This window comes from Passer domesticus, chromosome Z, assembly GCF_036417665.1.
Source record: "Passer domesticus isolate bPasDom1 chromosome Z, bPasDom1.hap1, whole genome shotgun sequence".
NCBI classification, from domain to species: Eukaryota; Metazoa; Chordata; class Aves; order Passeriformes; family Passeridae; genus Passer; species Passer domesticus.
Window position 1 is genome coordinate 74479720 of NC_087512.1, and position 13484 is coordinate 74493203.

The following is a 13484-nucleotide window of genomic DNA, read 5'->3' on the forward strand; positions in this document are numbered from 1 at the left end:
GCTCTCAGCCTGTCTCCATCAGGCCAGATATGGACCCAGGTTCTCAGCACATTTATTTTCAGTGCATCAGTGGTAGCGGTAGTCTTAGCAGTTTGCTGTGACACACTGCGGTAAGGAATGCTGCAGGTAATGTACACTGTAGCACCTTTCACAAGACACCAAGTTTCACTAACCCAACTACACAAGACTCTCAAGGAAGTGGCTGGCCTGCTTGAAGCATGTCCATCAGGCCACGGGCTCCCCTTGCCCTAGCCAAGCTCCAACTTCACAGAGCACCACAATTCTCCTGTTTAAGAATTCCAATCCAACTTGAAAACATCAGCAAAGAAAAAAAGATCACAAACGGGAGCTTTCAGGCTTTATGAAGGTTTAAAGCGATGGTTTTTTCATAGCATGATTTTTCTTCACTTTTCTCATCCAACACAGACAGCACATGAGAATCCAGGCTCTCAGAATTGTCTGATGCACAACTGTGAGGACAAAGGATGAGTGTGGTGAAAACACAGAGACAAAAGATCTTTACAACAAAAGTCTTCCCAAATGGGGAAAGAATAGTCCAGGATTGGAAACCCTAGGGATAGGAATTAATTTTGAGATGGCAAAGAGGGTTCTCATGTTTCTCTGACAAAACAAGAGTTCCTCAACATGAGCTGGAGTGAACACACTGGGAGATGAAAACAGGTAAACTTAAACTTTGTCAGCTTAACAAAATACAGCTGAGATTGAATAAACAAAAAAGAGGAGGTTTGCAAGTGCTTATTGTTAACAGCCTTGGGTAAGTAAGAGATCTGCTTTGTTTGTTTTAGTTATTACAGCATCTGTTTTCTCTAGCTAATGAAGGATCATTTTTCATTTTTAAAAATTTACAATGATCCACAAAACATGTTTAACAAAGCTGCATTCCCCTTTTCTGGTTGTAAAGTTATCCTGGGTGGGGTCCCAAGACTTAGACATTCCAAATCCACATTCCAAGGGATGATCAGCTTCTGCAGATACGTCCTACACGGTTTTGGCATTTATAGTGAAACTGGAGTTCCAGTGAATTCCCTGTCTGTGCCCCTTTCTTCCTGCAACTAAAGCTTTTACATGCCTTGTTTTATCTACATATAAAAATAGTTACCAGTGAAAACTTCAGAAAGTGTTCTCCTCCTTAGCCTTTTTCCAAGCAGACAAACTGCAAATCCTACTATTTAAACCAATCTTCCAAGACATCGCTGTTGCTTTCATCTGGATTCTCTGTGATTAATCCACATCTTTCCGGGAGGACAGTGCCCAGAACTGCATGGAGGGTTCCAGTGAAGCCTTTCTAATAGCTGTCAGAATGGAAAGTAACTCCACCACCTGTCTGATTCAGACACGGGCTGTGGATGCAGCCCTAGTGAAGCGCCATGCATTCGTGAAGAGAAAAACCATTCACAACCACCCGCAACACTGACTGCTGAAACACTGAAGAACCACGCAGCATTCTGTGTGCATTAACAACTTCCACAGAGCAGGCATGTCTAGTACCTCCTGGGGACAGCAGACTAACTAATTATTATGCTATTTCATGGCTTGGAAACTTCCGCAATCCTGAAGTGTTCAATACTGTGTATGCCCAACGTGCTCTGCATGTTTTTCAGAGCAGAGCACAAAATGTGTCAAACAGCACTAGCAGGTCAGCTAGCAAATGTCTGACAGGATCTTACGTGGGGTAAGAGAGCAACACTACAAGCAGGTGTAAAATTATAGTTCTGCACAAGGACAGAGCAGTACCTGTACTATAATGGACCAGTAGTGGAGTTGCTGAAGGCAGGGGTGGTACTGTATCCTGGGAATGAAGATGGAGAGACACATCAGTGCAGCCCCTCTGGATACAGCATATGAATGGAACGCAGCGTGTCAGTAACTTTGGGTTGGGTGTACGCTCCATGCATGCACAAAAACCACGTGAACAGCAGTGCCCGAGGGCTTGCTGATCTGTTAGACTGCAGTCTGCTTTACCAACACACAAAGCAGCTTCTGTGAACTCCAGCACTGAGCTGCGCAAATGCATGGGACTCTAGGATTGTGCTCTTGCTTCTGACCTGGGCTTTTTAGCCAACAACAACCAAGCAGAGGGGGAGGCATATTTCAGAAGGGGCACACAAGTTTAGAAACCATCTTGAGTATCTTGAACATCTGCCAGGGTCTGTCCTCTAATACTACAAGTGAAGTCACAAACTCTGCCTCATCAGTGCAGAGGTGCAAGTAAACTTCTGACAAAGAACAGATCCTCAAACCTTAAGGGATGCAAACACAGCCCAGGTATTTCTCATGAAACTTTGAAGTTCCAGCAAAATGCTCTATTGCCATGAAAATGGCTTGCAGCCATTAGCCTGCACAACTGTGAAGGTGAGATATGGTCCTACTTACATAGGAAATCTCTCTTCAGGAGCTCAGGGGAGTGCTTGTCATTCTACTGCCCTACATCACTGAAATTTTCCGACTCAGAACCCATCCTATACAGAGGGAAATTTGCATTGACGTTTATTTTACAGTAGTTCACCACCACATGACTTACTTCACTTGCATTCTTCACCTTCTCTGCCATGGCAGCTGAAGTTGATTAATATGAAAAACTAATTTTATCTTCATTGTTAATACTACCTCTCTCTCAAGTACACTTAAAAGTCTCAGCCTCAGCACACTTAAATATGGAGAGGACCACGTTTAAGTAGCAATTCGCATTAGAGTAGCAGTTTGCTGGTTTATCACTGCCCACTCTCATCATAAGGGCTCTGCTATACCCAGTGTACATCCAGAGAGAGAGACATGCACCAGACTTCCAAGAGGACTCCTTGCTGCTTAGCCCAGACCACCATCATAATTTGACTAAGGAGTGCAAATATATATTGAAACAGCTTGTTTGCTCAGATTATTTGTATGCATTTTCTCTCTCCCACCCTACTATTACACATGCATGAGTTGTTTCTCTTTCTGTCCAGTCTCCTGTACTCCTGAAAAAAGCATTATAGCAGAATTCCTTAGCTTGGCTTGTGTACTACTAGAAATACTACATAGCCATGCACAGCAGAAAAAAAATCCCATTGCTGCCATTCATTGTGTAAAGTTTTAATATTGTGTTTAACAATCTCAAGGGACTATGGCAAACAAATTTAAATTGAGACAGCAGACTATGAAATACAATCATGTCTACACCTCCTCTAAATATTTCTAAGACCAAAAATAAAGTAGGTTCCAAAGATGGCTGAAAATACTGTGTTCAAAGGACTTTAAGCAACCATCTGCATGCTTATAGGATACTGCTTTCTCCTGTCTCCAGGGAGCAGAAGTCCTCTGAAGATTCGCAGCAGCATACATGAAAACAAGCTATCAAAAAATGAGGGAAAGGAATGCTTTGAATTTCGCAGCTGGTCAGAGGGGTGGTGTGAGGAGGAGAGCAGAGAATTCATTAAAGTGGTACCACTGCTAAAGAACAGCAAACAGAGCAGTAAGTACACAAAGTGCACACCTGTCTGTGAATGCTCCACCCCACAAATGCAGTATGCCAAACAAGGCACTATTCAAAGCTTACCAAGTTATGGAAAAGGGAAAAACTCAACAATAATGCATATCTCTGACAATAAATTCAGAAATAAAAACCACTTGTTAAGGAAGGACTACCCTGTAATGACTCTGAGTAACAGCTATGAGATAAAAATCCCTCCAAAATTAGGGAATGATCACAAGAACAAAACTGAACATTGTTTTATTGATAAATAACTTTTAAAATAATTTAACTCAAATATTCTAGCATTACAATGGTAAACAACGTGAAAATTGTCAGAAAGTCAACTGAAGTCAACAGAATCCAAACTTGTTAAACAAACACAGATTTTTCAATTTTATCCCCATTATGTCTTCAAGGCCATGTAGTAGTTATATTTCTTTTCAAAGCCTGTTACTCATTTTTATTGCTAAGCTGCTACATCGCAGAAATGATGATTAATCACCCTTTGAAAATTCCACAAGACTTTGAGACACAAAATCATGAATCCATGTATCAATATGTGGAAGAGATGTGTCCACAAGAAAAGTCACTATTTTTCGATCCCAAGAGTTAGTGTTGTCATTAACTGCCTGTATCTGTGCCACAAAAGGTTTCTTCTCTACAAGATTCCGAAACACTATTGATGCCTCTTCTGACCACTGCTGGCTTTTCACTCCTAGGAAAAATGTAAAGCAAAACAGAAGGTCATTTATAGACTAGAACAATCTAAGTTTAAAAGAAGTGGTGTGAGTTTAAATACTTGACAAAACAGATTTTAAAGTCCTAATGCATACAACTTAAATCTAGAAAAGAAACACAAGCTCACTCATCTCCCACACAAACAAGCTTAATTATTACATGGACTAGGACACTTATTTTTTCTTGAAGTCTAAGGATAATGATGTGTTTGCAGAAGTGAAAGGCAAATGCACTGACTCACTGAGCAATTCAGAGAATATTAGCTGCCTTGCATGACCAGGGCTTGTGAGGAACCATGACAAAAAGGAAACTACAGACCCTCTCAAAACAAACTTCCTTTATCTTCAGCCTGAGGGTGCTGACATTACTTGTCCCTTGCTTTAGATTACTTGGCCTTGCTTTAGATTTTCTTCATCTCAAAGCAGCACCAGTTACTAAAACACCTGCCAAACCTTCAAGTCCCAAACAAGACATAGAGAGGACAGAAACAAAGAGAAATTATGCCTAAATATCTCACAACTGCTCTTACTTTTTTTCAGAGTAGTATCCCACAAAGTCAAGTCTGCTGGGACCTAAACAGGTTTTTGAATATGGGTGCAATCCACCTAGAAATAAGTGGCTCCTGCAGACTTGGGATTCAGTTTCCCAGACCACTGCTGGTGTATGGGACACAGGGGATCCTGTGCATCCCTGGCATCTAGATACAGAGACTCAAGTATTATGGTGGAATACCCAAAAGCCACTTGATGGATAATAGAAGCAGAACAGCAAAATGACAATACTTTGCTTTTACTATTAGCAGCAGCTTGCCACTGACAGGACAACACAGGAGCACAGCTGCCTGCAGATTACAAAAGGAATTAAAAGTCAATAGTTCATCAACACTTAAGGAAGAGTAATTAATGCTAGGAAAGCGTTATGCAAATGGGAACGCAAATGGGATTTTACAAGGAAACAGATCAGTGACTAAGAGGCATGAGACACAAACACAGAGACAAAAAAATTGGAGGAATAGCAGGACAATAGTTACTGATCTTCCAGGCTCGGCTGGCCTGCTTTGACAGTATGAAGCATTTCAGAGGCAATTTAGCTAGCTGCTTGGGAGACCCCGTGAAGCAGGAAAAGTGGATGACTTGCAGACTTGCTGAGCTGGATCCTCCAGCAGACAGAGCTAGAAATCAGCCACATTACAGCACTGCACGCCAAGGACCCCACCCTGCTGGCAGGACATCCATCACACATCACTAGTTTAAAAACAATCCCCAAGGTCACTCTGAGGCTATGCAGGAAAGCAAACCCACAGAAGCCACATGGCACTAACTCTGTCACCTGTCACTTCCAAAAAGCATATTCTGTGACTGAAATCTAGAGCAGTGCTGACTAAACAGCTTCAGAAAGCAGCAGCTGACTAAGATGAGACGTATACACCCAAACATAACACAGAAATGAAGGAAAAATTTTGAAATTAAAGAAAAGATAGTAAGGAGAGATCAAGTTTTATTTTTGAAATTCTCTCAGAAGCACGCACACTCTCTATGTGCCATATTCTCAAGGAAATTATCTAAGCTTATTGAAAGCTCCATCCCCTCAAAGAGTTCTTTCTTTGTTTGAGAAAACCAGTATATTTCAGGCAACTCTGGATTCCAAATATGCACTGGAGTACTGTAAATTACAATAGGGTCAAGATATATACCAAAAAATCCTCTAGAAATTCAACATCTAGGTTTGTAAGTTTATGTAAACTGTGACAATGGGGACATTAGGTTCTTACCAACAGACATCATAAGACACACTTTCACACTTGGTAATTGTTTATGTTAAAGGATCCAAAAAACATTACATTTTTATTTCCCTGTGTCTTTTGCATAGTAGATATCACACACATTAAATGATAAATTTTATAACCATGAAAAGCAGCTGCTGGGAAAGTTTAAAGAGTCTTCATTTTCAAAGACAGTATCTTAAAGTGCTGCATTAAATTAAACAAACAAAAATAATTACACAGAATCATCACGCCTATGCCAAGAATAAAAGCAGGACATAAACATGTAGAAAAAACCCAATTATATGACCTTTGACTTTTTTCCAATTTACATTTCTGTTCATCTCATATGCCCACTGATGTATGACTTTAACAAAAACAATTGCAAATGCTTAATACCTACCTGCAAGCTGAGCTGTGATAGCTTGGAAAGGTAGTCTTCTGAACGTATCTAGGAGTGGCTGTACTTTACCTACGCTGACAAACTCATGTTTGCCATAGTCCAGCTCATACACTGACAAAAACCCATTTCTAAGAATCCCTTTTATTATGACCCTGTACCACCTAAAAGGGGGAAGAACAAGAACAGACCATTTGAATTAATATTCACACACTGCCAAAGTACCAGGAAAACAATGCACAACCAGAAGATCTTAACCAACATGTCTCAGGCTTCCCAAATCTAGATTTAGCTGAATAAAAGTCAACTATCCCAGCTATAATCTGGAAGCATGAAGAGACTGCAATCTCATTTACTCCCTTAATCTCTCAGACATCATTGGACATCTGCTGTGTTGTTAACAATGCGGACTAAGCAAAACCAGGCTTGCCTAGCTTAGCAGAGTTAAGCTTGCTTTCAAAGATTTTAAGTAATTTAGGTATCTACTTACTCATCTCCAATTTTAGCTGCATACAGCTTATTTTTTTCAATGGTCACAGGTTTCTCTTCTGCCCTGCTGTAGTACAAGATCATTTCTTCCATTAGGGTGTAGAGATTGTTTAGCTCATTCCAAGGCTGGACAACAAAATGACCGGGATGGCAGGCCACCGAGACGTAGACATCCATGAGGTCACCAGGCTTTGGCAAGGGTAGAGGAGGCGGCAGCTCAGTGGTGGACACTGCACTGCCGGGTTCTCTGCCTGAATCAGGGAAACCCTTCTCCAGCTTCCCACTAGGTAACTGCAGAGATGGAACAGCATCACCTACAGCTTTTGTGAAGCTAGTCCCACTGGGTGCCACACTCAAGAAAACATCTTTCTGATGCTTCCACAAGTCTGCATTTTTGATCTGTCTATTGATGCTACGATCCATGTCTGGGAAATTCTCTGGAGCAAACAAGTAGATGTGTGCAATTCCTTTTGAAGCATCCTGTTTAATCACCTTGGAACACAAAGTACAGTTTAACAACGAGTAAGTAACTATTAAAGGCGCATCTGATTTTGTACAGAAGGCTAAAGCAGTTCATTGCATTTAGGCACAGAAACATTTTCAGTGTTCTCCCTAAGATATTCAAGAAGTTGTGGGTAATAAGCTGTTTACAGCAGATAAAAAGATAAAAAGCACCTGCAGCAATTCCATTAACTTAAAGCAAACACAAAACTTGAATTTTGTTACATCCAACAGGTACAATCACAGTACTGCATGTAGAATTCTTGTTTTCAGAAGAATAGTAGCCAGTGGCCACACAGATCTAAACAACTCATTAAATAATAACACCTAATCCTTTAAACTATCTTCCAGTCATTATGGGAAATGAGGCCTGCTAAATTAGATGAAAAAAAAAAAAAGAAAAATCTTCCAGGTTTCTCTCACATGTAGTTTTCAATCACTGACATAAAAATATTTCCTATTTACCATCAGATATGCTAACATTATTAATAGTAAAGCACTTAAATTTCAATTTGACAAAGTATGCAACGTTGTTTTAAAGATGCTTCTGTTGATGCTCCTAGCCAGGAAAAAAACTTTCTGCAATTAGAGCATGCATCTGTTCTCTATTATTTAATACAGTAAAAACTAGCACCAACTTCAAACTCTTTTGGAAGAGTATGTCTATAAAAGCCAGGTGCAACAGGTGTAAATCTCAGAACAGAGGTCTAGACTAAAGCAAGCAAGAAGGTTATAGAAAGCTATAAGCACTTTTTCAAAGTGTCTGACAGTAGCTGGAATCAAAAGGTTAAGAAGAAATTATCTTTGTTTACTCTGTAGTTACACTAGATTAACTTTAGAAGAGTATTTTCAGTTAGTTAAACTGGCTAGTATAGATTGCAAATGGAAACAATTTTACCTCAAAGATAAGAGAAATTCTAACTATATAAAGCATGTACTAAAACAAAGCCAATTAGAAAAAGGAAACAAAAAATAAAACTGCTTTCAAAGACTAGAAGGAGAAAAAGCTTTGCTCACCAGAGGCATTAAAGTAATTCAAGATTAACTCAGAAGCTGAGTATTTTTGTGTCCTGAAATATGACAACTGCGTTTCTTTCTTATCAGTGGCAAAATAACCCTGGTTGCGTATTTGGACTTCGACAGCAAAATGTGAACAACTGCTGTGAAAATTGCTAAATTCACAGAAGAGGGGAAAAGAAAATATTCTAACAGGCCTAAGCAAATAAGTTTTATAACAAATTTGCTAAGAAAAGAACTTTGTATAGAATTTATGTCCTTCAGCTGGTTACAAACTTCTACACTTCTGTAACCAAAACCAATTTGATGAGTTGTTAAGCTTTTGAAGTTGTTCTTCATATGCTCTTTCCACATGCCTATGCGAGTTCAGGTCTTATAGGCATTTTGACTACTTACCTTCATGCTAAATTCAGGACAATTTATTACAGCATCTCTCAGCCACAGTACAGCATCTGGAGTCCACATGCCAGTGTTAGGAGGCAGATCCGCCAGACAGCACTTCAAAGCCTAAGAACAGAATTAAGTATACAAGGTATAATTTAGTAATATGAAAGCCGGTACAATTCAGGGAATAATGCTGACAGAGTCAATCACGTACGACAAAGAGAAAGAGAAAGAGCAAAAACGCAAATCCAGTACCATGACACATGCACAACATCCACCAGCTCACAGGGCTACACTGTGATTTATTTCAGGCAAAGATGCATAATAAAATGTTGAATGCTGTGAAACAAAGCAGAATTTCAGTGCATAAACCTTGAACCAGCAGCACTATAAACACTCCCAAAGAGATCGAATACAGGTTAACTTTAACATGTCTTTATACCTGAGGAGGTATTGCAATTACTTCTTTCAGGAATTGCGGTGGGATTTCTTTGAGCTCTGATACTTTTACAGTTGCAACTGTTCCACTATCCATAAATTGCACATCAAGTGCCCGTCTAGTGTGAATAATTTTTATCTGAAAGAAGAAAGCAAGAGCATAATTTTGAGGTTAAAACCCAACAGTGACACACACATTATAAAATATTTCATGGAAACTAAACATTCAGAGTGAGCTGAACAAAAAGAAAAGACATTTCTATGTGGGCAAATTCTAGCTGCTTTTTTAATACTTCTTACCTCTACACGTGCCAATTTTCCTTTGGAAGGAAACAAGCAGATTTTGCCACAGAAAGGTAGCAATACATTGAACTCAGATGTTTGCTGCAAATATAAAAACAGGTGTCAAAAAGCACAGAGCTATTACTATCTGGCATTCATCTAACCATTTCAAAAGCAACACATGGCATAAACAGTACTGAGAAAAAAAAGCTCTGTTTCAAATAAAAAGTATCTTTCCAGCTTTAGAAACACTTCTTATCACACACATTGCTTTAAGCTTCCCCAGTTGGTATCCTTTTCATCCCAAACTCTGTATCTTACAGGGAAATTGGGAGAACATGAAGTGACAGGGGTAAAAAGCCACATTTGGAAATAGACTAGGAAATCACCAACAATTACTTGACTTGCAAAGTGAGAGCAGTTAAGAGGTATGACAGACAAGTGAAGAAGCTCCTAGGTTATATTCTAGAACATACAATTTCTTGAGACATATAACAACCCAAATTTACTGCTAACTCAAATGAAAGTCTCATAGGGGTGACAGGCACCATGACAATCCTAAATAACATAACAAGACAATGGCTACACTACAAGAAGTAGGGAAACTCCATTTGAAGAACAAGCAACACCTCACTAGGTTTAAATTCTTGGGCAAAATGAGTTAAAACCCTCCAGATAAGCTGCAAAGCCTGATATTAAAAGAATTTGAAAAACAATCTCTTTCTTTGATAGCAGCAAGAAAAAAACAAGCACTCTCTCTCCCAAGTATACCAACTCTTGAAACACCTATATGGCTGCCTTCCTTAGTGTCTTTGTGTTGCTAAATATTTTAGCAACTTTTAGCAACCTGTGTTGCTAAACTTTACCAAGATATTTATACACTTTCTTTCAATGTTTAGCTTGCTTGAAACTGAATCCTGATAAATGAAATGTGTTCAGTATAAAATATTACCAGATGGGCGCAACAAGAGGTCTAAAGCTCAACTTCTACACCTAGAACACTTTGGACAGCATAGTTTCACAAGCAGCAGTTCTAACAGGACCCCCAAGGAGCTGCATTGCATGATTTGATTTTGTCAGGCTCAGGTGAACTACAAAATTTATTATCTTAATTCTTACAAATTACATTCTCTTAAGATTTCTTCTATTTGGCCTAAATTCCCTTGAATCTAATAAGGATTGTTGCATGTGTCTGTAAATGGCTGGTGGAACACCAGACTTCTCCACCACATTTTAAAGCAACTTAAGTTGCCTATTTTAAAGCAACTTAAGACTTTTCAAAATGTTGCCTATAGATCACTTTGATGTTGAAAAGAAAATATCAAAAGACACTTTTCACACTGAAAGGTGCACCCCAGAAAACCCCAAACTAGAAAGAGAACTTTTAGCCTTTTTGGATGGCTACCACAAAAACTTGAACTTACACGCAAGGAAAATTATTGGTACTCTCTGGAGGAATGCTGCATGACTTCACCACTTCCCTCACCGTAGAACTTACCTTGTAGAGAAAATAGTCTTCTAGCTTCTGCAATATTTCAGAAAGTCTAGACAAGCCTTTGGATGGCACTTGACAATACAGGCTCCCATCAGAGGAAACACTGGTTACTTTGACGTTGGTATATAGTGCATCTACCTGCAACAGTAAGAGTGCAACAAGAAAGGGAAAAAAAACCCCACAAAATTTAGCAAATTTCTGACTACTGTTTTTGCCAACCTAAGACCTCAATAGTCAATGATTTTTAATAATTAAGGAGGAAACAGGACAATGGTACCTGTAGGTGCAGTTCAAGGGACTTGTCATACAATGCCTTCAGACAAATAGCATTGATGTTGATATCATCTTCTCCAGAAGTGTCATAGAGAACAAGAAGAGGAGTATCACTCTTTTCCAGTATTTCCACAGCAAATATCTTGAAGCATGTCTGTGATTCCACAGCCTTTACTAGGACAGGATCATCACAGAAGGCTTCCAGTCCTGTAAGACACACTTTTAGTGTACAGAAGTTTTACTGCACCCCTACTACTTGCAATCTGCTTAATTTCTACCTTTTTATCAGAGAAAGCCCTCTTTGGGGACAGGGCAGAATAGAAAAGAAAAAGACCCTCTTCAGAAAGAGCTGAGGCAAATGAGTAGAAATAAATGAAAAGCATCCAAGTATTAAAAATTCAACCAACCAAAAACAAGACAAGCTCATTCACAGCAATTTCAGCAATAATCAAAATTCAATATTCAAAATTCACAACAATATTTAAAATTAAATATTTTTAAAATGTTAAAAAGGCCTACTAGTTTTAGAAAGGCAAATAAATTTACCTTTCTAATAGCATCAGGATCATTTCAGAGTAATTAAATAGGCTCATATTTAGAAATATTGCCTCATTTGGCCACAACAGATGTACCTCATTTATGGAAAAAAATGTTGTGCTAGTGTACATTGCTTGATGCAACATGTTTCCTTTACTTTAAATGCTTCTTTTAATTTCTTTATGTTCACATATATTAAAGGGACAAAGACATCCATGTTAAAATTAAGCTCTGTTACAGAGGTACAGGACAAAATAATCTTCTAATATCAAGGATTCTCTGTAAAACTCTTCTTGACATCCTTTCTTCCTTCCTTTTCCTTCTTTCCACACATACCCATGTCTGCTTAGACTAGCTGAGCTGAGCAAAATCTATCAAACACATACAGAGCTGTTACAAAAAAGGATCAGAACTCCCAGACTCACAGAGGCTTCAATACATAAGCTGTGCCAACAGTAAGCATGTGTGCAGTCAGCACTGGCTTTCTCTTACCTGCCAGTTTACATTTTGCAGCTTGAAAAGGAAGTGATCTGAACTGTTTCTGTAGTCTGCACACACTGTTGCTTTCAACAAACTCAGTGAAGCCATGATCAACATAGTACACCTGAGAACAGAAAATGGAATTAAAAGCACAAGATCATGAGTATAATTGTAAGTATGTTTTCTTGAGAATGTATTCGGTTGCCACAGTCTCTATACACCCATAGACAAATTACTTTTTGCCAGTTTAGTACCATTAATTTCATGTTTTCAGGGAAAGCCTCCTTCTCAAAATCTCTATAAAACCCTCCTCTCCAACTGTTCTACAGAATCTCAGCTTTAAACAGGAACTGTGCTGCAAGGATTCAGCATATATTATCTCAAACTATGTGAAGAAAGGTAATGAAGTCACAATTTTTATTTACAAAGTTCTGAAAGTGTTGAAAAGTCAGACCACTTAGGTGCCATTTTAAGTTTTGCCTATTGTATTTACAGCATTAAGAGAATAATTTTGACTTAAGTTTGTCTTTACTTTGATATAAATACCACAGTGAATGCAGGAAACTAGAAAGCAAACTACTACTGGCAACAAATATCTGGAGCTAAAGTTACAGAAAGAAGGCTTTGATGGGACTTCCTACAACTTTTTTTTTTCCCCGAAACTCCATCTTGCAAAATATCTGCATAGCAAATATTAAAAAGGAGGTCTAAACACTGTGACACAAGATAATAGCAAAAGCTGCCACAAAGCAGCAGCCTTTTTTGGGCTGATAGCTCTGACTAGGGAGAAATTAGAAGCAAGCACGCTACTAATTTTCTTGCCACTTCTCTAAACCCAACAAGACCTCTCTTTCACAAGACCAAGTTTTGACACCCAACTCCAACTCACAGCTGAAGGGTATCATACTAACTTTCAGAAAAAACTCCATTCTAATACATGTGTTATTTCAGTAGTTTATACTGAAATATATACAATAGTTCAACTTTAAAAGTATGTTAAGGAGGGCTAGGGAAAGAAACAAAAATATTAAGGATGTATCATTATATACTGACTAGACAAGAAATAACTGAGCAGTTTTTCACTTTTTTTATCCTTCTAATATATGTTCTAACTTCACTGCAGATGGCAAGAAGAGTCTGTTCAGCATAGGAAAATTTTAACAGAGGAGTTGAATAATGTCAATGGGGTTTAACTAAAATACATACAATAACTCCC

The 13484-nt window shown here is 38.6% G+C and overlaps 1 protein-coding gene across 3 annotated transcripts in view; it reads right to left on the minus strand.

The window, feature by feature from the left end:
- Positions 1-3714: 3714 nt before the first annotated feature.
- TDRD7 (tudor domain containing 7) overlaps positions 3715-13484 on the minus strand; it is a 47597-nt gene continuing 37827 nt past the window's right edge. For all 3 annotated transcript variants that reach the window (XM_064403097.1, XM_064403099.1, XM_064403098.1), the window contains exons 9-17: positions 12281-12392; positions 11256-11458; positions 10982-11116; positions 9502-9585; positions 9206-9340; positions 8776-8886; positions 6863-7353; positions 6376-6536; positions 3715-4187 (exon numbers count right to left, since the gene is read on the minus strand). In XM_064403097.1, the coding sequence (XP_064259167.1) occupies positions 3967-4187; positions 6376-6536; positions 6863-7353; positions 8776-8886; positions 9206-9340; positions 9502-9585; positions 10982-11116; positions 11256-11458; positions 12281-12392 (1653 nt within the window). In that variant the 3' untranslated portion in view covers positions 3715-3966. The remainder of the gene's footprint in view (positions 4188-6375; positions 6537-6862; positions 7354-8775; positions 8887-9205; positions 9341-9501; positions 9586-10981; positions 11117-11255; positions 11459-12280; positions 12393-13484) is intronic.